The sequence below is a fragment of the Anabrus simplex genome, chromosome 1, assembly GCF_040414725.1.
Source record: "Anabrus simplex isolate iqAnaSimp1 chromosome 1, ASM4041472v1, whole genome shotgun sequence".
Classification (NCBI taxonomy): domain Eukaryota; kingdom Metazoa; phylum Arthropoda; class Insecta; order Orthoptera; family Tettigoniidae; genus Anabrus; species Anabrus simplex.
In genome coordinates this window covers 1,635,824,465-1,635,842,140 of record NC_090265.1, presented here as the reverse complement: position 1 = coordinate 1,635,842,140, position 17,676 = coordinate 1,635,824,465, and the positions used below count along the sequence as shown (strand labels likewise).

The 17,676-nt window shown below is 41.6% G+C and overlaps 1 protein-coding gene across 1 annotated transcript in view; it reads left to right on the top strand.

The window, feature by feature from the left end:
- Positions 1–17,676, top strand: part of LOC136858632 (myrosinase 1) — a 60,424-nt gene that overhangs the window by 17,367 nt on the left and 25,381 nt on the right. The window contains exons 5-7 of the mRNA XM_068225642.1: positions 5,877–6,060; positions 6,697–6,791; positions 13,192–13,339. Of these exons, the coding sequence (XP_068081743.1) occupies positions 5,877–6,060; positions 6,697–6,791; positions 13,192–13,339 (427 nt within the window). The remainder of the gene's footprint in view (positions 1–5,876; positions 6,061–6,696; positions 6,792–13,191; positions 13,340–17,676) is intronic.

Genomic DNA, 17,676 nt, shown 5'->3' with positions numbered 1-17,676 from the left:
GCCTGAGCCACGGAGGCTTCGTGAAGATCTTGAAACGGAAACAAAATGCTAACAATTATCGTTGACAGGTTGCTCGTAAATAAACAAAACTGGTTTGGGAAGAATTTTATGTCACATATCATGAAACAGTAGTACCAGCCTTCAGCTGTTATCTTGGATAGGCTGCCCATATACATAACAGAGCAAAGCTATACTTTCACATCAAAGGGGCGTATTAACCACTCTAAAATCATTATATCCCTCTGCTCATGAAAATAACTTCCGACGATTATTAAAAAGTTGATATATATATTGGTTCTGCACATCATTCTCGATTGCTACAAGAAATATTTGCACGTATACACCTAACAGCCTGTATATATAAATCGCTCCAGACCGACTTGCTTTTATATATAGAGATAATTACAAACTGAGTCTAAACATCGTCGTGTTGGTCTCCCTCTACCTGTCTTACCCTCCATGACTGAGTCCATTATTCTCTTAGGTAACATATTTCCCTCCATTTTCCTCACGTGACCCCCATAACCGAAGTCGGTTCTGAATACCCTCCTGTCATTGTTCCCACCTGGTTGTATCAGCGGTCATTCTCGCTCTTTAATTTGTGTTACTTCTAACGTATGTATAAGATCTCGTGAGTCCACCCAACTGTCACTCCCGTAGAGCAAAGTTGGTCTGAAAACAGATCGAGGTAAAGATAGTTTGGTCCGAGAGCTGACTTCCTTCACAGAATACATTTAATCGTTGTCAAGAAATCGAATAATGTAAGAAACGGCATTTCCACTTCTGAAGTAACAAGTTATTTCTTGAGAGCAAAGGCGGCCGGGCGTATGGCTAACTACTCTATCACACTTAGTGCCAAGTGTTAGAAAAGTGACAGCCTTTTGCCTTTCACTCCTCCAAGGGCCTCTATGGCCTGTACGGAGAGGGCTTTGTTCTATTTTTTTGAGGGTAACAGAAACATACGCCTCGAAACTCTCGAAAGGTAATATTATACGATTATTCTCAGAGAGAAACCCTCCAAATAGTCCTCCAGATCAGGCTGTTCCAGCCGACCTGCTCGCCAGTGAGTAGCGGCGTACTCGCCGCCTTACGTAACTCTGCAACATGCAATACAGCTCGGCTCTGAGGTAAACTGTCGTCACGGCGCGGTGGATACCTGTTGCGGAGAATATTATTGAATGAGGATGCGTCATCGTGAAGGTGGGGGAATGTAGGAAATATTCATAAGACGAATTGAAGATACAGAATACAATATGTTTATTGAATATCCGAAGGAACACGGTTCACTGCGGGCACAAGTGCTGATATATCGGGAGTCGATGCATTTGCTGACAATATGCGCAGAGCATTCTTCAATGTTGGTTCTCCGAGCATTGATCTGTCTTTGCATTGTATTCGGTTCATGTCCGAGAAATGATGCTCGCAACAGTATGTGGACCCAAACATACACATGAGCTGTGGTGCGTTCTTGTGCAGGCTGGGAAAGGTTTCTTGGTGCAGTGAACGATATCATCGTGATAGATCCAGTGTGTTGTAATATCTGTCTTCTGGCAGGGTAACATTCTGGAAGTCTATTATTTCCACCCGGTCTAGAAAGCCAAGAATAACGGCGGATAGGATTCGTCGTCCTTACCACACGACACTTCATAATCTGCAGGCATTCGGGCTGAACAGCGGTCAATTGGTAGCCCAATTTCCTCCGGGGCTGTTGTGCCGTGGGGTTTAGTTTTTTAATTATTTCCGACTGTGTTCACGGCGGATAGTCATGAGGGGTATCTGAGAAAGGAGTGTTAAATAATCACACTTCTTTTTCAAAAACATCGAGCTGTTGGAACCTCATTTCAAATGGACTGGAGAAGTTCCATGATCTTCTTTATATAATTGTCCAAAGAGATCTCAGGAGGGATTTTTAAAGAGGAAAGACGAGTGAAAAATATTAAATCTCTATTTCGAATCTGCTTCTCAAGTCAACGGAGCTTTTCTGTGAACCCTCTCAGTTTATCGTACATATCTACGATTAATAGATCTTTTTCTTGCAATGACGTATTCAGGTGGTTTAGGTGCAAGAAACGCCAAGTCTGCTACCCATGTTTGATGACCCATTGTTCTGCCTGTCCTTTTATTTCTACGAAAAGAGCGAATTTCTTAGCGAATGAAAAAAAAACACGCCATGAATTTCCCCGACTTAGGGTGCGAACAGTGCTGTGGTAGGATATATCACCGTAAGCCGCTTCGAGATCTTTTGAAAACCCTCTGAACTTACGATGATTAACACCGTGACGCAGACAAAATGTACACACGTCACTACATCTTTCATAATAAATTCCAGTTCCACTGCTGCGGTACAAAGTGCCTCTTGATAACTAAAACAGTGAAAAGTGCCTCGGTCATGGCAACCATTCCTTTTCGCATGAGTGCGGAATCTTACAGACGAATTTGATTGAAATATGCAGACGGGAGTGGGGAGCGTAAGGTGCTGTGTAATGTATGAATAATACGGAGTAGGTTTACCAGGTGTAGGCGAGGAAACCTTGTGCTACATAATGTTTATTCTCAGATATTTGGGCTACCGTTACGCTAAAATCTCAAAATAGTCCCCTAGAGTGCCCTCAAAACGTAGCCAGCGTTTCGAGAGAAGACGGATGCCAGTCGCCTCACCATGCGTAAATTTTGCAACCTTATATTTAACAGCGTTGGAAATATTCTCTCGTGTCCCAAACCGTCTCCCAGGCAATACTGTAGTTCTTTCATTCTGGGGATAAGGTCAAAATCGCACTGAGATAGGTCCGGTGAGTATCATGGGTGTTACAGTACTTTCCACTCGCAACGTTGAAGTTGCCTTCGTTACAGCCTCTGCTGTTGACAAGATTTGGGCGTTTGTCTCGAACGGCACGACGTAACTGTATCTGCAGGAAGGTTCAGTACTACGTTGCTGCCATCGTTGTGCCACGTGGAACGAAGTGACGCTCAATCATACCTCACACGTCGTAAGCCAAAATGACCATTAGCTTCACCGAGGAAGGGTTTTGCCAGAACTTCTGTCTTCGTGGTGATCCTGCAGACTGAAGTTTAAGCTCTGGTTCATGCGCCCTGGCCCAGCATTCATTCGTCACATCCATTCTACACACTACTGCAGTCCAATTGTCCTGCGCGTGGTACCCGTCCAACTAGTGCAATCTTGTACTGTGACAATCAATCAATCAATCAATCAATCAATCAATCAATCAATCAATCAATCAATCAATCAATCAATCAATCAATCAATCAATCAATCAACATTGGTCTGCTTTTATTACTGTCACCCAGGTGGTAGATTCTTATCTGTTGTTTTCCTAGACTTTTCTTAAATGATTGAAAAGAATTTGGAAATGTAGTGAACATATCCCTTGGTAACTTATTACAATCCCTAATTTCCCTTCCTATAAACGAAAGTTTGCCCCAATTTGTCCCCTTTAACTCCAACTTTATCTTCATATCGTGATCGTTCCTACTTTTCAAAACACCACTCAAACTTATTCGTCTACTAATGTCATTCTGCGCCATCTCTCTACTAACAACTCAGAAGATACCACTTAGTCGAGCAGCTCGTCTCCTTTCTCCCAAGTCTTCCCAGCCCAAACTTTGCAACATTCTCGTAACGCTACTCTTTCTTTCAAAATCACCCAGAACAAATCGAGCTGCTTTTCTTTCCATATTTCAGCTGTCATAACAGCTGGTGAGGGATCCTATTTACCGCAACCATACTCTATTTGGGGTCTTACCAGAGACTAATATGCCCTCTCCTTTACATCCTTACTACAACTCCTAAATACCCTCATGACCATTTGTAGAGGTCTGTACCCTTTATTTACAGTCCCATTTATCTCATTATCCCGATGAAGATCTTTTCTTATATTAACACCCAGATTAGAGATGGGCACTATCGACTGATAACTATCGAACTAGTCGATATTTTAAACTATCGTAACAGTCGACTACTTTAAAAAACAAGTCGACTGAATTCAGTCGCAGTCCCCGTCACACATCTCTCCACGTTTCACTGCCCAGTCAGCACAAAACAAATCGACTGAATTCAGTCACATTCCCGTCACGGATCTCTCCACGTTTGACTGTCCAGTCACCACAAAACAAGTCGACTGAATTCAGTCGCGCTCCCGTCACAGCGACGCGAAAGCGAATGGAACTATCGGTTTATGTAATAATTATATAATGTTAACTTCATATGTACCTACTTAATATGGCGATTTCCTCTTGTTTATGTGCTCTTTATTTCGTTACATATTTATATTAATTACGTTATTCGAAAATAAGGCATGTGCTCTTTATTTCGTTACATATTTATATTAATTACGTTATTCGAAAATAAGGCATAACTATAAAATAATCTGTATAACTATAATAATAATCTAGAAAATACAGCAATAGTGTGTTTGGCTATTCTCATATATATCTTGATTGTGCACTATAGCAACAAGTTATACGTATCATTATTGTTAGCATTGTTCGGGAATAGAGCCTCGTTGTCGTCTTTTTACGTTTCACTGTCCATTTAGCACCAAGAAAGGCCATTCGTATAATATTGGTTCGTATTAAGGGCATCTCTCTATTTATTAGCCCCGTGTACGGACGAGTGTGTAAATCGGATTTTAACCTGCGCAACTGTGAATTCCTCGATAGTGTGATTATATAATCCGGGATTGGGGTATGCCATTTGTGGCATTTGCCAGGAATAAATGGAAAAATCCCCATGGAAAACTGCATTAAGGATATGCTATCCGCTGTCAGTGAATGGAATACGAACCTGGGATATCCAGGTGATGCAGCTTCTTATTCCTAATGTGGAGCGGAGTGGACTCCTCGGTTGCGAACGTGAATAAATTTGTAAGTCACTCAATATAACATTAATTTTTTTCTAATGGGTGTCTATACAAGTGATCTCTAATTATTGGTAAATTGTGTTAAAATGAGTCGAATTCGTAAAAGTACGACTCTCCTCTTTTGATACGGAAAGTTTCGACTGGAAACATTCGAATGTTTTTCATGGACTGACTCCTTGCGTTATATGAATACTTTCATTCGACTGAAATCATTCGACTGTTCAGTCTTCTCGACAGGAGGCAATGAATACTTTTGTTCGACTGAAAACATTCGACTATTCAGTCGATAGTTCGAGGGACTATCGCCCGACTAGTCGATAGTGGTCTTCAGTCGATAGTGCCCATCTCTAACCCAGGTACTTACAATGATCCCCATAAGGAACTTTCACCCCATCAAAGCAGTAATTAAAACTGAGAGGACTTTTCCCATTTTATGTGTCTATGTGTCCAATGTCCATGTATAGTTTGGACGGGCAACCGATCCTCAAACGGCAGCAAAGAAAACAGCTTATATTTGATCTCCTGGCCCCTCGCTTGCCCAGCAAGAGTTGATTTACGGAGGTAGTAGGCTTTAAAACGGAAGTGCTCATTCCCTAACAGAAATCCTCACAGCTCTGTTGCCAATGCACCTCTTAAGAATAAATTAAATGCTAACATGTTTAAATAATCGACACAAAATATGACAACCATGCTCTTGACAGCCCTCACCTCCCTTTGCACCCCCTTTCTTCCACAGGTACCAAATCGACTGCCAACCCTCTTTATCATAAGTGCGGGCCACATTTTGGGATCAGGAGCTGCCGCCTGGGGTTACGTTCACTGTCCCAACTTTACACTAAGTATCACGCTTTCCAAGACACATCACCGTTGTAAGGTAGCACCGTGCAAATATGAGGAGTAATATATTAGACGCGACTTATTCCCGGACCCTTGTATTTGAAGTTTTGTGATTTTTGACTGAATATTATTTTATTCTGTAATGATAACAATTTTGTGCAGGTGAAATTGTGGGTCACGTTCAATGAACCAGCAACCTTCATGACTGGTTACACGTCGGAGAGGGGAATGGCACCTTCAATCTTCAAACCAGGTGTTGGGGATTACCTGACAACTCACCATCTACTGATAGCACATGCTCGGGCCTATCATCTGTACGACGAGCAATACCGTGCTACACAACAAGGTAATATTCATTAGGTCAATATTTTACAGTAATCCAAGTAGTATTAGTTATGTAAATGTTGCTGCAAGCTCAGGGCCGTATTTCGACATTCTGCCGCCTGCGGTAGTCGTTATTCTTTCCGACTAACTGCAGTACAAACACGCATGGGCATGAATTAAAACTATTTCAAAATGAAGGATACAAAAACAAAAACTATTCAAATGGAATTTATTAAATATATTTTAAAATTAGTTTAATACAGGTCCGCCTCTGTGGTGTAGTGGTTAGGTGAGACACTCGGTATGTTGTAACTGAAGACCTTGTGCGTGTTATAGTGTTTTGTTCACGTTTTGAGCAGGAAACGAAGGACTGTTGTAGGGATCGACACCTCTCCGTTTTTGCATGACATTACAAAGCATAATATTGTGTTCGGGAGAAGACGAACACACAGCTCTTGGACTTTACCTTGGATATCTGTAACGTGTTTGCGAAGTCCCTTGCTCTTACCGCCTGAGATGTCAATGGGGCAGTAAAGTAACACTTACTCTTTGTAACAAACTTCACGCAGACCAGGCGCTCCCATGACTATGACCACTATTTCTAGTGTTATGTACAAATAAAAGCTTACCGATAACTACTTGCATTTTTTTTTTACAGGAAAAATATCCATCACCCTGTCCTCAAGTTGGGAGGAACCACTGACCAACTCCACCGCGGATGCCATTGCTTCAGAGCGTTCTATGCAATTCGTGGTATGTATTTATGTATTTATTTATTATTATACTTTTTCTTCAACTGTTTACCCTCCAGTGTCGGCTTTTCCCTCGGACTCAGCGAGGGATCCCACCTCTACCGCCTCAAGGGCAGTGTCCTGGAGATTCAGACACTGGGTCGGGGATACAACTTGGGGGCAATGACCAGTACCTCGCCCAGGTAGCCTCACATGCTATGCTGAACAGGGGGCTTGTTGGGGGATGGGAAGTTTGGAAGGGATAGACAAGGAAGAGGGAAGGAAGCGGCCGTGGCATTAAGTTAGGTTCCATCCCAGCATTTGCCTGGAGGAGAAGTGGGGGAAACCACGGAAAACCGCTTCCAGGATGGCTGAGGTGAGAATCGAACCCCCTCTACTCAGTTTACCTCCCAAGGCTGAGTGGACCTCGTTCCAGCCCTAGTACCACTTTTAAAATTTCGTGGCAGAGCCGGAAATCGAACCCGGGCTCAGGGGGGGGGGGGGGGTGGCAGCTAATCACACTAACCACTACACCGCAGAGGCGTAATAGTCATTCATTCATTTGTCTATTTATTTATTTATTTATCAATATAAAAATGAAATTCGTATCTGGAACAGTTAAAGAATACGTGTACTGTACATGAGGATACATTACTAAACATATAGTCCCCACCACGTAAGCCCGTACACTGAGGGTACAACCATACTCTTTCTCCCCTATTAAAACTGAAAACAGTTATTTATAGTTATTTTCTAACCGTTGGGTTTGGTTCAGTGTCGCCAACCATACAGTTTAGGAAAACTACTCACCGATATGACGTCTTACAGTTTCCGTTCATCCCGCATGTGGCACTAAATGGTCATAATTTTATCGTGATTTGTGAAATTATATTTATTGTCACTGCCGTACTGTCAAAATCACTAGCGTTACATTTGCGATCGTAGCAGTGGGCTCGTCACTTGGAATGCTACACCTTTTCTAGACGCTGACGGCTAGTGCGCCGTTGAGACGCCACTGCAAGCCCCTTATGTAGGACACTGCCTATTTTCTCTTTCCGTAGGATTTAAATCCTTTGGAAAATACCAAGTAAGTTGAATTGTGTCAGGCTCGAATAACGCATTTAATATCGTAGTTCAGGTTAAATGAAGAACGCAGTATTTTATTAATACGGTCTTATTTCGTCCAATTCCAATGTATAAGAAGCATGAAAAATCTACAAGAACGTCTCCGAAAAGGAAAGCAACGTTACCTCCTCTATAAAGAACAATTCAGTTGAAATGTGAAGCAATTTCGTTATTAACCTAATCGTGTCTTATCACAACTTGGGTTGTCCGACTCGTTGGCTGAATGGTCAGCGTACTGGCCTTCGGTTCAGAGGGTCCCGGGTTCGATTCCCGGCCGGGTCGGGGATTTTAACCTTAATTGGTTAATTCCAATGGCCCGGGGGCTGGGTGTTTGTACTGTCCCCAACATCCCTGCAACTCACACACCACACATAACACTATCCTCCACCACAATAACACGCAGTTACCTACAAATGACAGATGCCGCCCACCCTCATCGGAGGGTTTGCCTTACAAGGGCTGCACTCGGCTAGAAATAGCCACACGAAATTAAATTAAACAACTTGGGTAAGGTTTGCAGACTTAGCCTTTGTGTATTCTTATTGACTTACGGCACTTACTTCAGTCAGACAGGCAATTGCACATTTCAAGAAGGAACCTGACTTATTTACATCAAGCAAATACCGAAGAACATTGACCCATCCAGTTTTTAACTATTGCGATGTTGTGTTACTGGATGCTACCAGTGAACACAATAAGAAACTGCAGTGAACTTTAAACTCCTGCATTAGATTTATTTTTTCATTGCCTCACATGTATCCACTTTTTATGCAAAAATTTCTTTGTTAAAAGTAGAACAGCAGGGAAATCAGCATGTATCGACCCTTGACTGAAAATAAACCTGCATATCTTTCCTGTAATTTCTGTTTTCTATCTTCCTTTCATGGCCGTGCCACGCGATCTGGGTCAATAATTGCAATACCTCCACATCGTACATCTGCCTTCAGTATTCCTTTTGTCGGGCGCTAGAATATGGAATGCTTAACCCCCTGAAATTAGAAATTGTTCCTCAATAATTACCTTCAAAAGATAGCCTAAATATTTCCTCTGGAATACGTAAGCTATATTATGTAGTTATGTGTGAATGTCTTGTGTAACTATTCCCAAATGTTGTCATAAATTACTGCTATATGATATGCATTGCACGTAGAGTTGTTCATATTGAAAATATTTTGCTCATTTTATACTTAAGATGCAGATCTTTTAGTTTTAGTCTATAATAAGTTATTATATTATATAGAGTATATTAAGTTTGAACATATATAATGTATTCAGTATCAAGTCGCATAATGTGGTTAAGTGTAGGAGAGGGCCAAGCGCTCTAACTTAATCACAAATAAAGACATCAATAAACAAATAAGAATACAGTTATCGTAATGTGTATATAGAAAAAAAGGCAGAAATATATAACATTAAATTGAGTGCGGGCGAGAGAGAGAGAGTATTTCCTTAATTTCTCATTGAGCTTGAAAACCGTCTTAATTATGAATATCTTGATTTTTCATTTCCTTCGATAAGGGAACCTGCAGTATAGATACTTACATTGAGGTTAGTTTGTGATTTCAGTATATAACTAGTCAAGTTGGCTAGAGTGATGAGCCATTAAAACAAAGGGAACAGGGCTGCGATATTTGCTTTTTTAGTGTATAGCCTTACGTGCACCCTATCATGATCATTGGCCTACCAAGCGATTACTGCTCAGCTTGAACGCCTTCAGATTAAGAGGCGATGCGTGCTCTGTTTTGAAATGTCGCACTAACACTTCGAAGGTTCTTGGAGACGCAGGTATGGGGAAGGGCTTGGAAGGGAAAGGTAGTGGCCGCGGCCTTAACTAAAGTATGACCCCAGCATCTGCCTGGTGTGAAATTGGGAGACCGCGGAAAATCATCTTCAGAACTGCCGACGGTGGGATTCGAACCCACTATCTCTCGCAGCCTCTATCTCACCAACAGATAGTTCCTCAATTGTTCTTACGTATGCTAAGTTGCCCTCAAACCAGCCTTCAGATCAAGGTAAAAATATCTGACCTCGTCGGGAATCGAACGTGGAGCCTCCCGTAAGAGACAGGCTTGCTAACCCTAAACCGCGACTCCGGATTAAACACAAAACAGTCAATAAAAACATTATAGTAAAAAGTATGAACTTTCGCCCAAAATATGGATCTCTATTATCGATCCCTTAGTTCTGAGGATCGCGATCTCCGAGGAGGCTTTTGCACAGTCTTCATCTCTTGCGGCCCTCAGCCAGAGGTGATTCACTAAAGAGATTCAATCCAGTTATATTCATGGTTTTTCACATAAATTTAACATGCACCACTAGGATTAGAATAAGAATTACATTATTTGTAGTTACAAATAATATGCACATAACAAAAATAACACTTCTGTACCGTAGCTTTGGCTAATCATCATTGATTGACAAAATCTTAACTCGGTTTCTCATACACACTGAATAGAACCCACGGTCCCCACGTGGAACGGGTCTCTCGCTTAAGTGGTTCACCCCAGTTTCGCTTCCTACCAGCCAACAGCTGGTCATCTAGCTCTCACTGCCAACATAATATTCAAAGAATAAAAGCAAATTTTAATAATTTCCTATAGTTACTAAATATTTCGATCACTTGGTGAGAACTTGATATGTTCTCAGCATTCAGTATGTAGATTAAACTAAGTTCAACTCCGAACTTGCAGAATAAAATATAGGTCCGAAATTGGATTCCACTCCATAGTTAGAGTCCTTATCCAACTCAGAATCGCGATGACATGAATCCGGCCTCCGGCGACCAAAATTTCAAAGAAAGGCTGTGATTGTTTCATATCACTTGTTCTTTTTAAGCATTTCCCAGGTGACACCATAATTCAGCTTGTAAACATTGAAATAATTTCCACCTCGTGCCAAAATCCACTCCGCAGAGTTCGTAAGTTTCCAACCTCATGGTTGGACCATTTGACAGTTGTAAATATAGCTGTACGTGAAAGCCTAATAATTATATCACGAGACGCGTCATCAGACTATAATCTCTCCCCCTCCATGGCGATATTAACTGGTGTCACCTGACGTTGTGAACGCGTGATGTGTCACCTACATAAGTAACTACCTGTAATACCCTGCTCTGCTCCGGCACTTATTTTAATGTATACTTTTACGATTTATATTACCTGTTTGCAGTTAATATTTATAGATATCTTTTTTATTTGTGACGTTGACTGGTCTTTTACGAATTCTTTAGTAGATTTAGAAAAAAAAATTGTGTACAATTTTAAGTTTTAATTTGGAATTATTTAGTTTCACGTTAAACTATTTCTTTGTTGCCTGGGAATTACTTGTTCCTTTCAAATAAAAAATAAAAGTAAGTTATAAATGTACGCATCTACGCGTCGCACTATACTGTAAATATATACACGATTCCAACTGTCGTTAAGACTGCCATCCTGAAAATTGTGGATTCAACCCTAAGCCGGTTATTATGACATTTCGTCTTTCACTTCTTCTCAATGTCCCTGGTGATGGATGCTGAACTTGGACTTCAGCGGCATCCAGAGTGTCAAAATTAATCTTAGCAACCCAAAAACTATCGTTTCCACATTAATATCGGTCGTTTTCAATAATTTTTAAATGACACCCCCTTTACTACAAGTGCTAGGAGTGTCTTATCCTCACAGTATTTTTTCCTGGTATTAAATCACATGTGTAGCAAGATTAGTTGAGAGCTATGTCGAAACATACACACACACAGCCATAATATTGGTTACTTTGGACATTTTCTTTCTTCCCCTTCCCATCCCCCATGTCAATGGGCGCTGAACATGGACTTAAACGACATCTGCAGTGTCACCATTCATCTCAGCTACTCCAACAACTATGGATTAACATGGGTAGTTTTCTATTATTTTTATATTTCACCCCTTTTCACTCCCGCCCCTAGGATCGATAGTTGTGTCTTACACCCGCAGTTTTTTCCCCACACATATGTGTACCAAGTTTGATTGAGGGCTGTGCTGTATCCTAGACACATACATCCATAATATCGACCATTTTGGCTATACGTTTTCATCTCTTCTCAATCGCCATGCCAATGGAGGCCGAATTTGGACTTAAACGGCATTCAGAGTGTAACATCTCATCAACCCAGAGAACTACGGAATTGACACAAAATTGATCGGTTTTTATTATTCTTGAATGTCATATTCTCCTCACCAACACCCCAAGAGATGCTAGGGTATTGTTTTGCAACTCCTATTCCGACTGGGATTTAACTATGACCTAAACGGCATCCAGAGTGTGACAGTTCATCTCGGCGACCCCGAAAACTGTGGATTCGACACCGATATCGGTCGTTTTAGGTTATTTATTTTTTACACTTCAATCCTCACCCGGGTGTCTTGCCTCCAAAGTCGTTTTTCAAGATAGTACGTCATATGTGTACCAAGTTTCGTTGAGAGCTACGCTGGAACATATAGGCTACACATTCATCTGTTATCTCGATGATTTTCGACATTTTCTTTTTTCACCCCTTCTCACCTCCTTGACGATGAGGCTGAACTTGGACTTAAACGACATCTAAAGTGTCACTATTCATCTCAGCGACCCCGAAATATTGGACTTCTATTATTTTTAGATACCATTTGTATACCTCACCCACTTTCCACTCCCGCCCAGAGAGTGTTAGAGGCGTTTACCCCCAGAGGTTAGTTTTCCAGATGGGAATGGCGTATGGCTTTTAGTGCCGGGAGTGTCAGAGGACAAGTTCGGCTCGCCAGATGCAGGTCTTTTGATTTAACTCCCGTAGGCGAACTGTGCGTCATGATGAGGATGAAAATGATGATGAAGACGACACATACACCCAGCCCCAGTGCCAGCGAAATTAACCAATTAAGGTTGCCTAATAAATAATCAACGGCAGTTAAAATGTCCCGTATTTTCATGCTTGTAATCTGATCACGCTAGCGTGTGTGAACGTTTCATATCTCTAGCTTGTAATTTAAATTAATAAATCCTTGTAAGTTACATTGTTTTGACTGTCGATTAAATAGCGTATTTTCTGAGAAAAACGGTATTCATGCGCGAATAAATAAGCATCTAGAATGTCGCCATTGTCTGTAATCCAGGTAGGGAGAACATAATTTTGGATCCAAGGCAGTCACCAATATGGTAACATTTACATCTCATAGATATAACTACTATTATCGAGAGGTAATGACGTTTTCTCTTTGACTCCATCGACAATTGATGCAGTATGTATGTAAGTATTTACGTATGAATAACTCCAGATAACAAATGTAATACTCATCTTTCAGCTCGGAATACATGCTCACCCCATCTACAGCAAGGAGGGAGACTATCCTGCCGTGGTTCGTGAGCGAGTTGACAAGAACAGTAAGGCTGAAGGTCGAACTCGCTCCCGTCTGCCAGTCTTCAGCAAGGAAATGGTGGAATACATCAGAGGTGAAGTATTATGCTTGAGGAGCAGAAATTTACTGCATTGGTAGATTAAGAGAGATTAAGCTGAATGGATCACAATGCATGTATAATGGTAATACCCTATTTATCCAGAATGATTATATAAATAATACTCCCATTTAAAATTCAAAACTCGTCCTGAATCTCAGATGAATGATATTTAGGGCCGCTTCACACTAGGCGAAAGGAAAAGGTTGTTGGAATCGGCTACCAGACGCCCGTGCTTATGAAACATTGCTTTAAATGAAGCTCTTCCCTCTGGGTTACTCTGGGCTGCCGTGGCAGATTTGCAACCCCAACTGGGGATAGCTAGTGAACCATTGCTCGCCTGCAGATACGTTCCGTTCAGAACTCCCTTCAGTGTCATTGTGCATTTCAAATTCCTTCTCGTTAGGTATCCCGCTTCAAGATACTATAAACTGTACTGTATGTCTGCCCCTTAATCCCGTCTCTTGATACGGGTTTGGGGATGCGATAAGATTAATTTACATGGCATGTTTTTACGGCCAGATGCCCTTCTTGACACCAACCTCAGTTTAGGAGTTAATGGAGATGAAATGAATTGTGGTGAATGAAACTGTGGCCTACGAATAGGAACTCTCCCGGTATTTGCCTGGAAATAAAAATAGGAATTCACAGAAAACCATTCTCAGAACAGCCGACTGTGGGGCTCGAACTAGGAGTCTCTCGATTGCAGAAATTAGCTCCATAGCCGTAGCGCGCTGACACGAGCGTATTAAAGAAAATAGTTAAAAATACTTTGTATTCAGTATGAATAATCTGTCTAGACAAGGGGACCAAATACGGAAGATTTAATTATACAAAATATACAGCTATCTGCAAGTTAAACTGCGAAAAATATAGTGATAGAATTGAGAAGAGTAATGAAGTAGTGACCAGCACTCAGTTCAACTTACCTCAAAGTTAAGGTTATTATTTTCTTTAGCCGGTATTGTTCTCAACTTGATATCCATTCCCGCAATTTCTTTCACACTTTGGAAGAGTTCCTCAAAAGATTTCTCCGACATTCTGATTTTACCAAAAATCATGGTACGATCACCACATAAATCATCGAAATGTTTATAGAAAAGTCCTTCTTCCAAATGAATTTTCAACATAAGTTGTGAATGAAACCTGCAACGCTTTCTTTTCTTCTTTCTTTTCGACAGTAACAAGAGCAGGCCGGGGAAGGCGGTTAAGTAGCGCGGTGGGCTACCGCTCGGCGACGCGGACATCACATGAGCTACTCTGTAACCGAGTCCTGCCGCCCAGTGTGAAGCGGCCCGAAGTTAAGAGGATGTCACTGGCAAAAAGGAATTTGTTCTTAGATGAATAAATGCAATTCCTTCAGAATTTGTTGAAATGTTCAGGAGTATAGAAGGGTGAACGGACGTAGAGGTCGATGATGTCAGCTCGTGGTTGCACTGCGACAGTTAGATATACAGAATTTCAGCGGACAGACGAGGAGAATATTGCGGCTCGTTTCAACGTAGGATAATGTGAAAAGTGAAGGTAATTCTGATGACGATGCTGGTACAGAGCTAAAATATGCACATTTCTGTATCAATGAGTGACAATGATGCTCGAAAATGTAAGAATATAGATTTGGTGACCAAATTTCCTGAGCCCGAATTCGGCATAGATAAATGGTTCATATTGGACTGTTGATAACATCACAATCACCGCTTACACACTCTTCGTAACTGCTTTGATGCAGTACAGGCATGGATTGATATAAAACACGCCTTACTTTGGTCCCTTTTATAAATATTTAACAACTAAAAGTACGAGTATAATCATAGGTGATATGGATGAATATTATTAATAACAATACAACATTGATTGAAGTTTGTACAACATACCTGAACCATTTCACTCAATGTTTGAAATTGAAGCCGTCGATGGTACTGAAGATGTATACCAATCGTACTTCTGTGATGGTGATGACGACTTATGAGTACTTAGTCTCCTTCAATTTGTCATGCATTTCTGAGCAAAGTTCCGAATGATTCATCTGGTTGATGGCGATCGTATTTGTTAGATATTGCTCTCTATAGCGGAAAACGTCAAACCACGCAGTAAGTCATATAAGATTAGATGATATGTTGTTACTTCTACTAAACTCTCAATATCACCTCGCAGAATGGGAGGCACTTAATTGAAAACCTGTATCAATCAATCAATACTGATCTCCATTTAGGGCAGTCACCCAGGTGGCAGATTCCCTATCTGTTGCTTTCCTAGCCTTTTCCGAAATGATTTCAAAGAAATTGGAAATTTATTGAACATCTCCCTTGGTAAGTTACTCTAATCCCTAACTCCCCTTCCTATAAATGAATATTTGCCCCAGTTTGTCCTCTTGAATTCCAACTTTATCTTCATATTGTGATCTTTCCTACTTTTATAAACGCCATTCAAACCTATTCGTCTACTAATGTCATTCCACGCCTTCTCTCCGCTGACAGCTCGGAACATACCACTTAGTCGAGCAGCTCTTCTTCTTTCTCTCAATTCTTTCCAACCCAGTCATAGCCCGAAGAATGGTTGGATCCTCAAAATGGCACTACCTAAAGTTACGTGGTTACCAGGAAACCGCAAAACTGCATGCCGGCGCTCCAAAATGAGGCGTACCTGACAAGATGTGGTGAGAGGTAGTTTGCGATTGCTTTTCTCACTCGGCCACAAGTGCTATTTCAGCAGGACTGACCTCATGAGGTTTCATAACACTCAGACGCACTTGTAGTGGTCCGAATGTTATTGCTCAGCACAACACGTTCCTCAGCACATTGTCACAGCCATAAATGGGACTGGGACATCGGTGGAGGTTACATTTTACTCTGGTCTGTGCCACAAGAAAAAGGGAAAACCCTGAATAAAGAAAGAGTAACGGTGGATAACTGAGAACCAAGCATTCCACGATGGTAAAATATGCTGAGTAGTGCTGTGGGAGGTTACAGAACTCAGGGATGAAAATAGTTTGAACTCACGCCGGTAGATAGGGCTGTGGGTGTCAACATGGCGATACGTGACAATCACTTCGCTGAAAGAAGGTTATTTTTCTCGAAGGCATAGAAACATTGTTGTATAGAAACAAGAGATGTTCATTGTATTTTAAAACGGAGATCATAATCCATATCTAGTGTCAGTTCAGGCGTTTAAACGTTCTCTTTCTTCTCAATATCACTGTGAAAATCAAACGGGCATAGGGATTTCACATAGATGAATTAGAAGCTCGATATAAGGCGAATTCCGATTTCATGTGGTGAAGAGAATGACCCCCCCCCCCCCCACCTCCCCGTATCTAAAAGAAACAGTCTGAATTTATTAGTGAAATTCTTATTTTCAAACGCCAGTAAATTCGTGTGCTTAAAAATGGTGTCAAATTTCGTCCCCCTGTGGGTATGGTCGGTAGAATAACACCCAGAGTAACCCCTGCCTGTAGTAAGAGGTGACTAAAAAGGGGCCCCGGCGACTCTTAACATGAGAGCGTGGGTTGGCGACTGCGGGGCCCTCAGCTGTGTCCTGACATTGCTTCCACTTAGCTACTACTTGCTAGGAGCTTTACGTCGCACCGACACAGATAGGTCTTATGGCGACGATGGGATAGGAAAGGCCTAGGAGTTGGAAGGCAGCGGCCGTGGCCTTAATTAAGGTACAGCCCCAGCATTTGCCTGGTGTGAAAATGGGAAACCACGGAAAACTATCTTCAGGGCTGCCGATAGTGGGATTCGAACCTACTATCTCCCGGATGCTTCCACTTAGGCCAGTTGTGTCAGGCTCCTCACTTTCCTCTATTCTGGCCGGCCTCCCTTGGTCAACTCGTGCTCTTTCCGAGCCCGACGGTATTAGAGCACTCAAGGCGTAGGGAGTCATTCATATTCACGCCCTTCGTGGCTCTGGTTTTTCTTTGGCCGATACATTCATTTTTTGAACTGTCGGATCTCTTCCCTTTTTTCTCTCTGATCAATGATAATAGAGAACGGTTGCCTAGTTGTACTTCCTCTTAAAACAATAATGACCGAGCTCGATAGCTGGAGTAATCGGGAGATAGTGGGTTCGAACCCCACTGTCGCCAGCCCTGAAGATGGTTTTCCTTGGTTTCCCATTTTTACACCAGGCAAATGCTGGGGCTGTACCTTAATTAAGGCCACGGCTGCTTCCTTCCCATTCCTAGGCCTTTCCTATCCCATCGTCGCCAAAGACCTATCTGTGTCGGTTCCACGAAAAGCAAATTAGAAAAAAGAATTTTAAAAAAAATGAAACAATAATGCATGCTAACAGCTGCGAGCCACTCGCTCGGTATATCACGGCTAAACTATAAC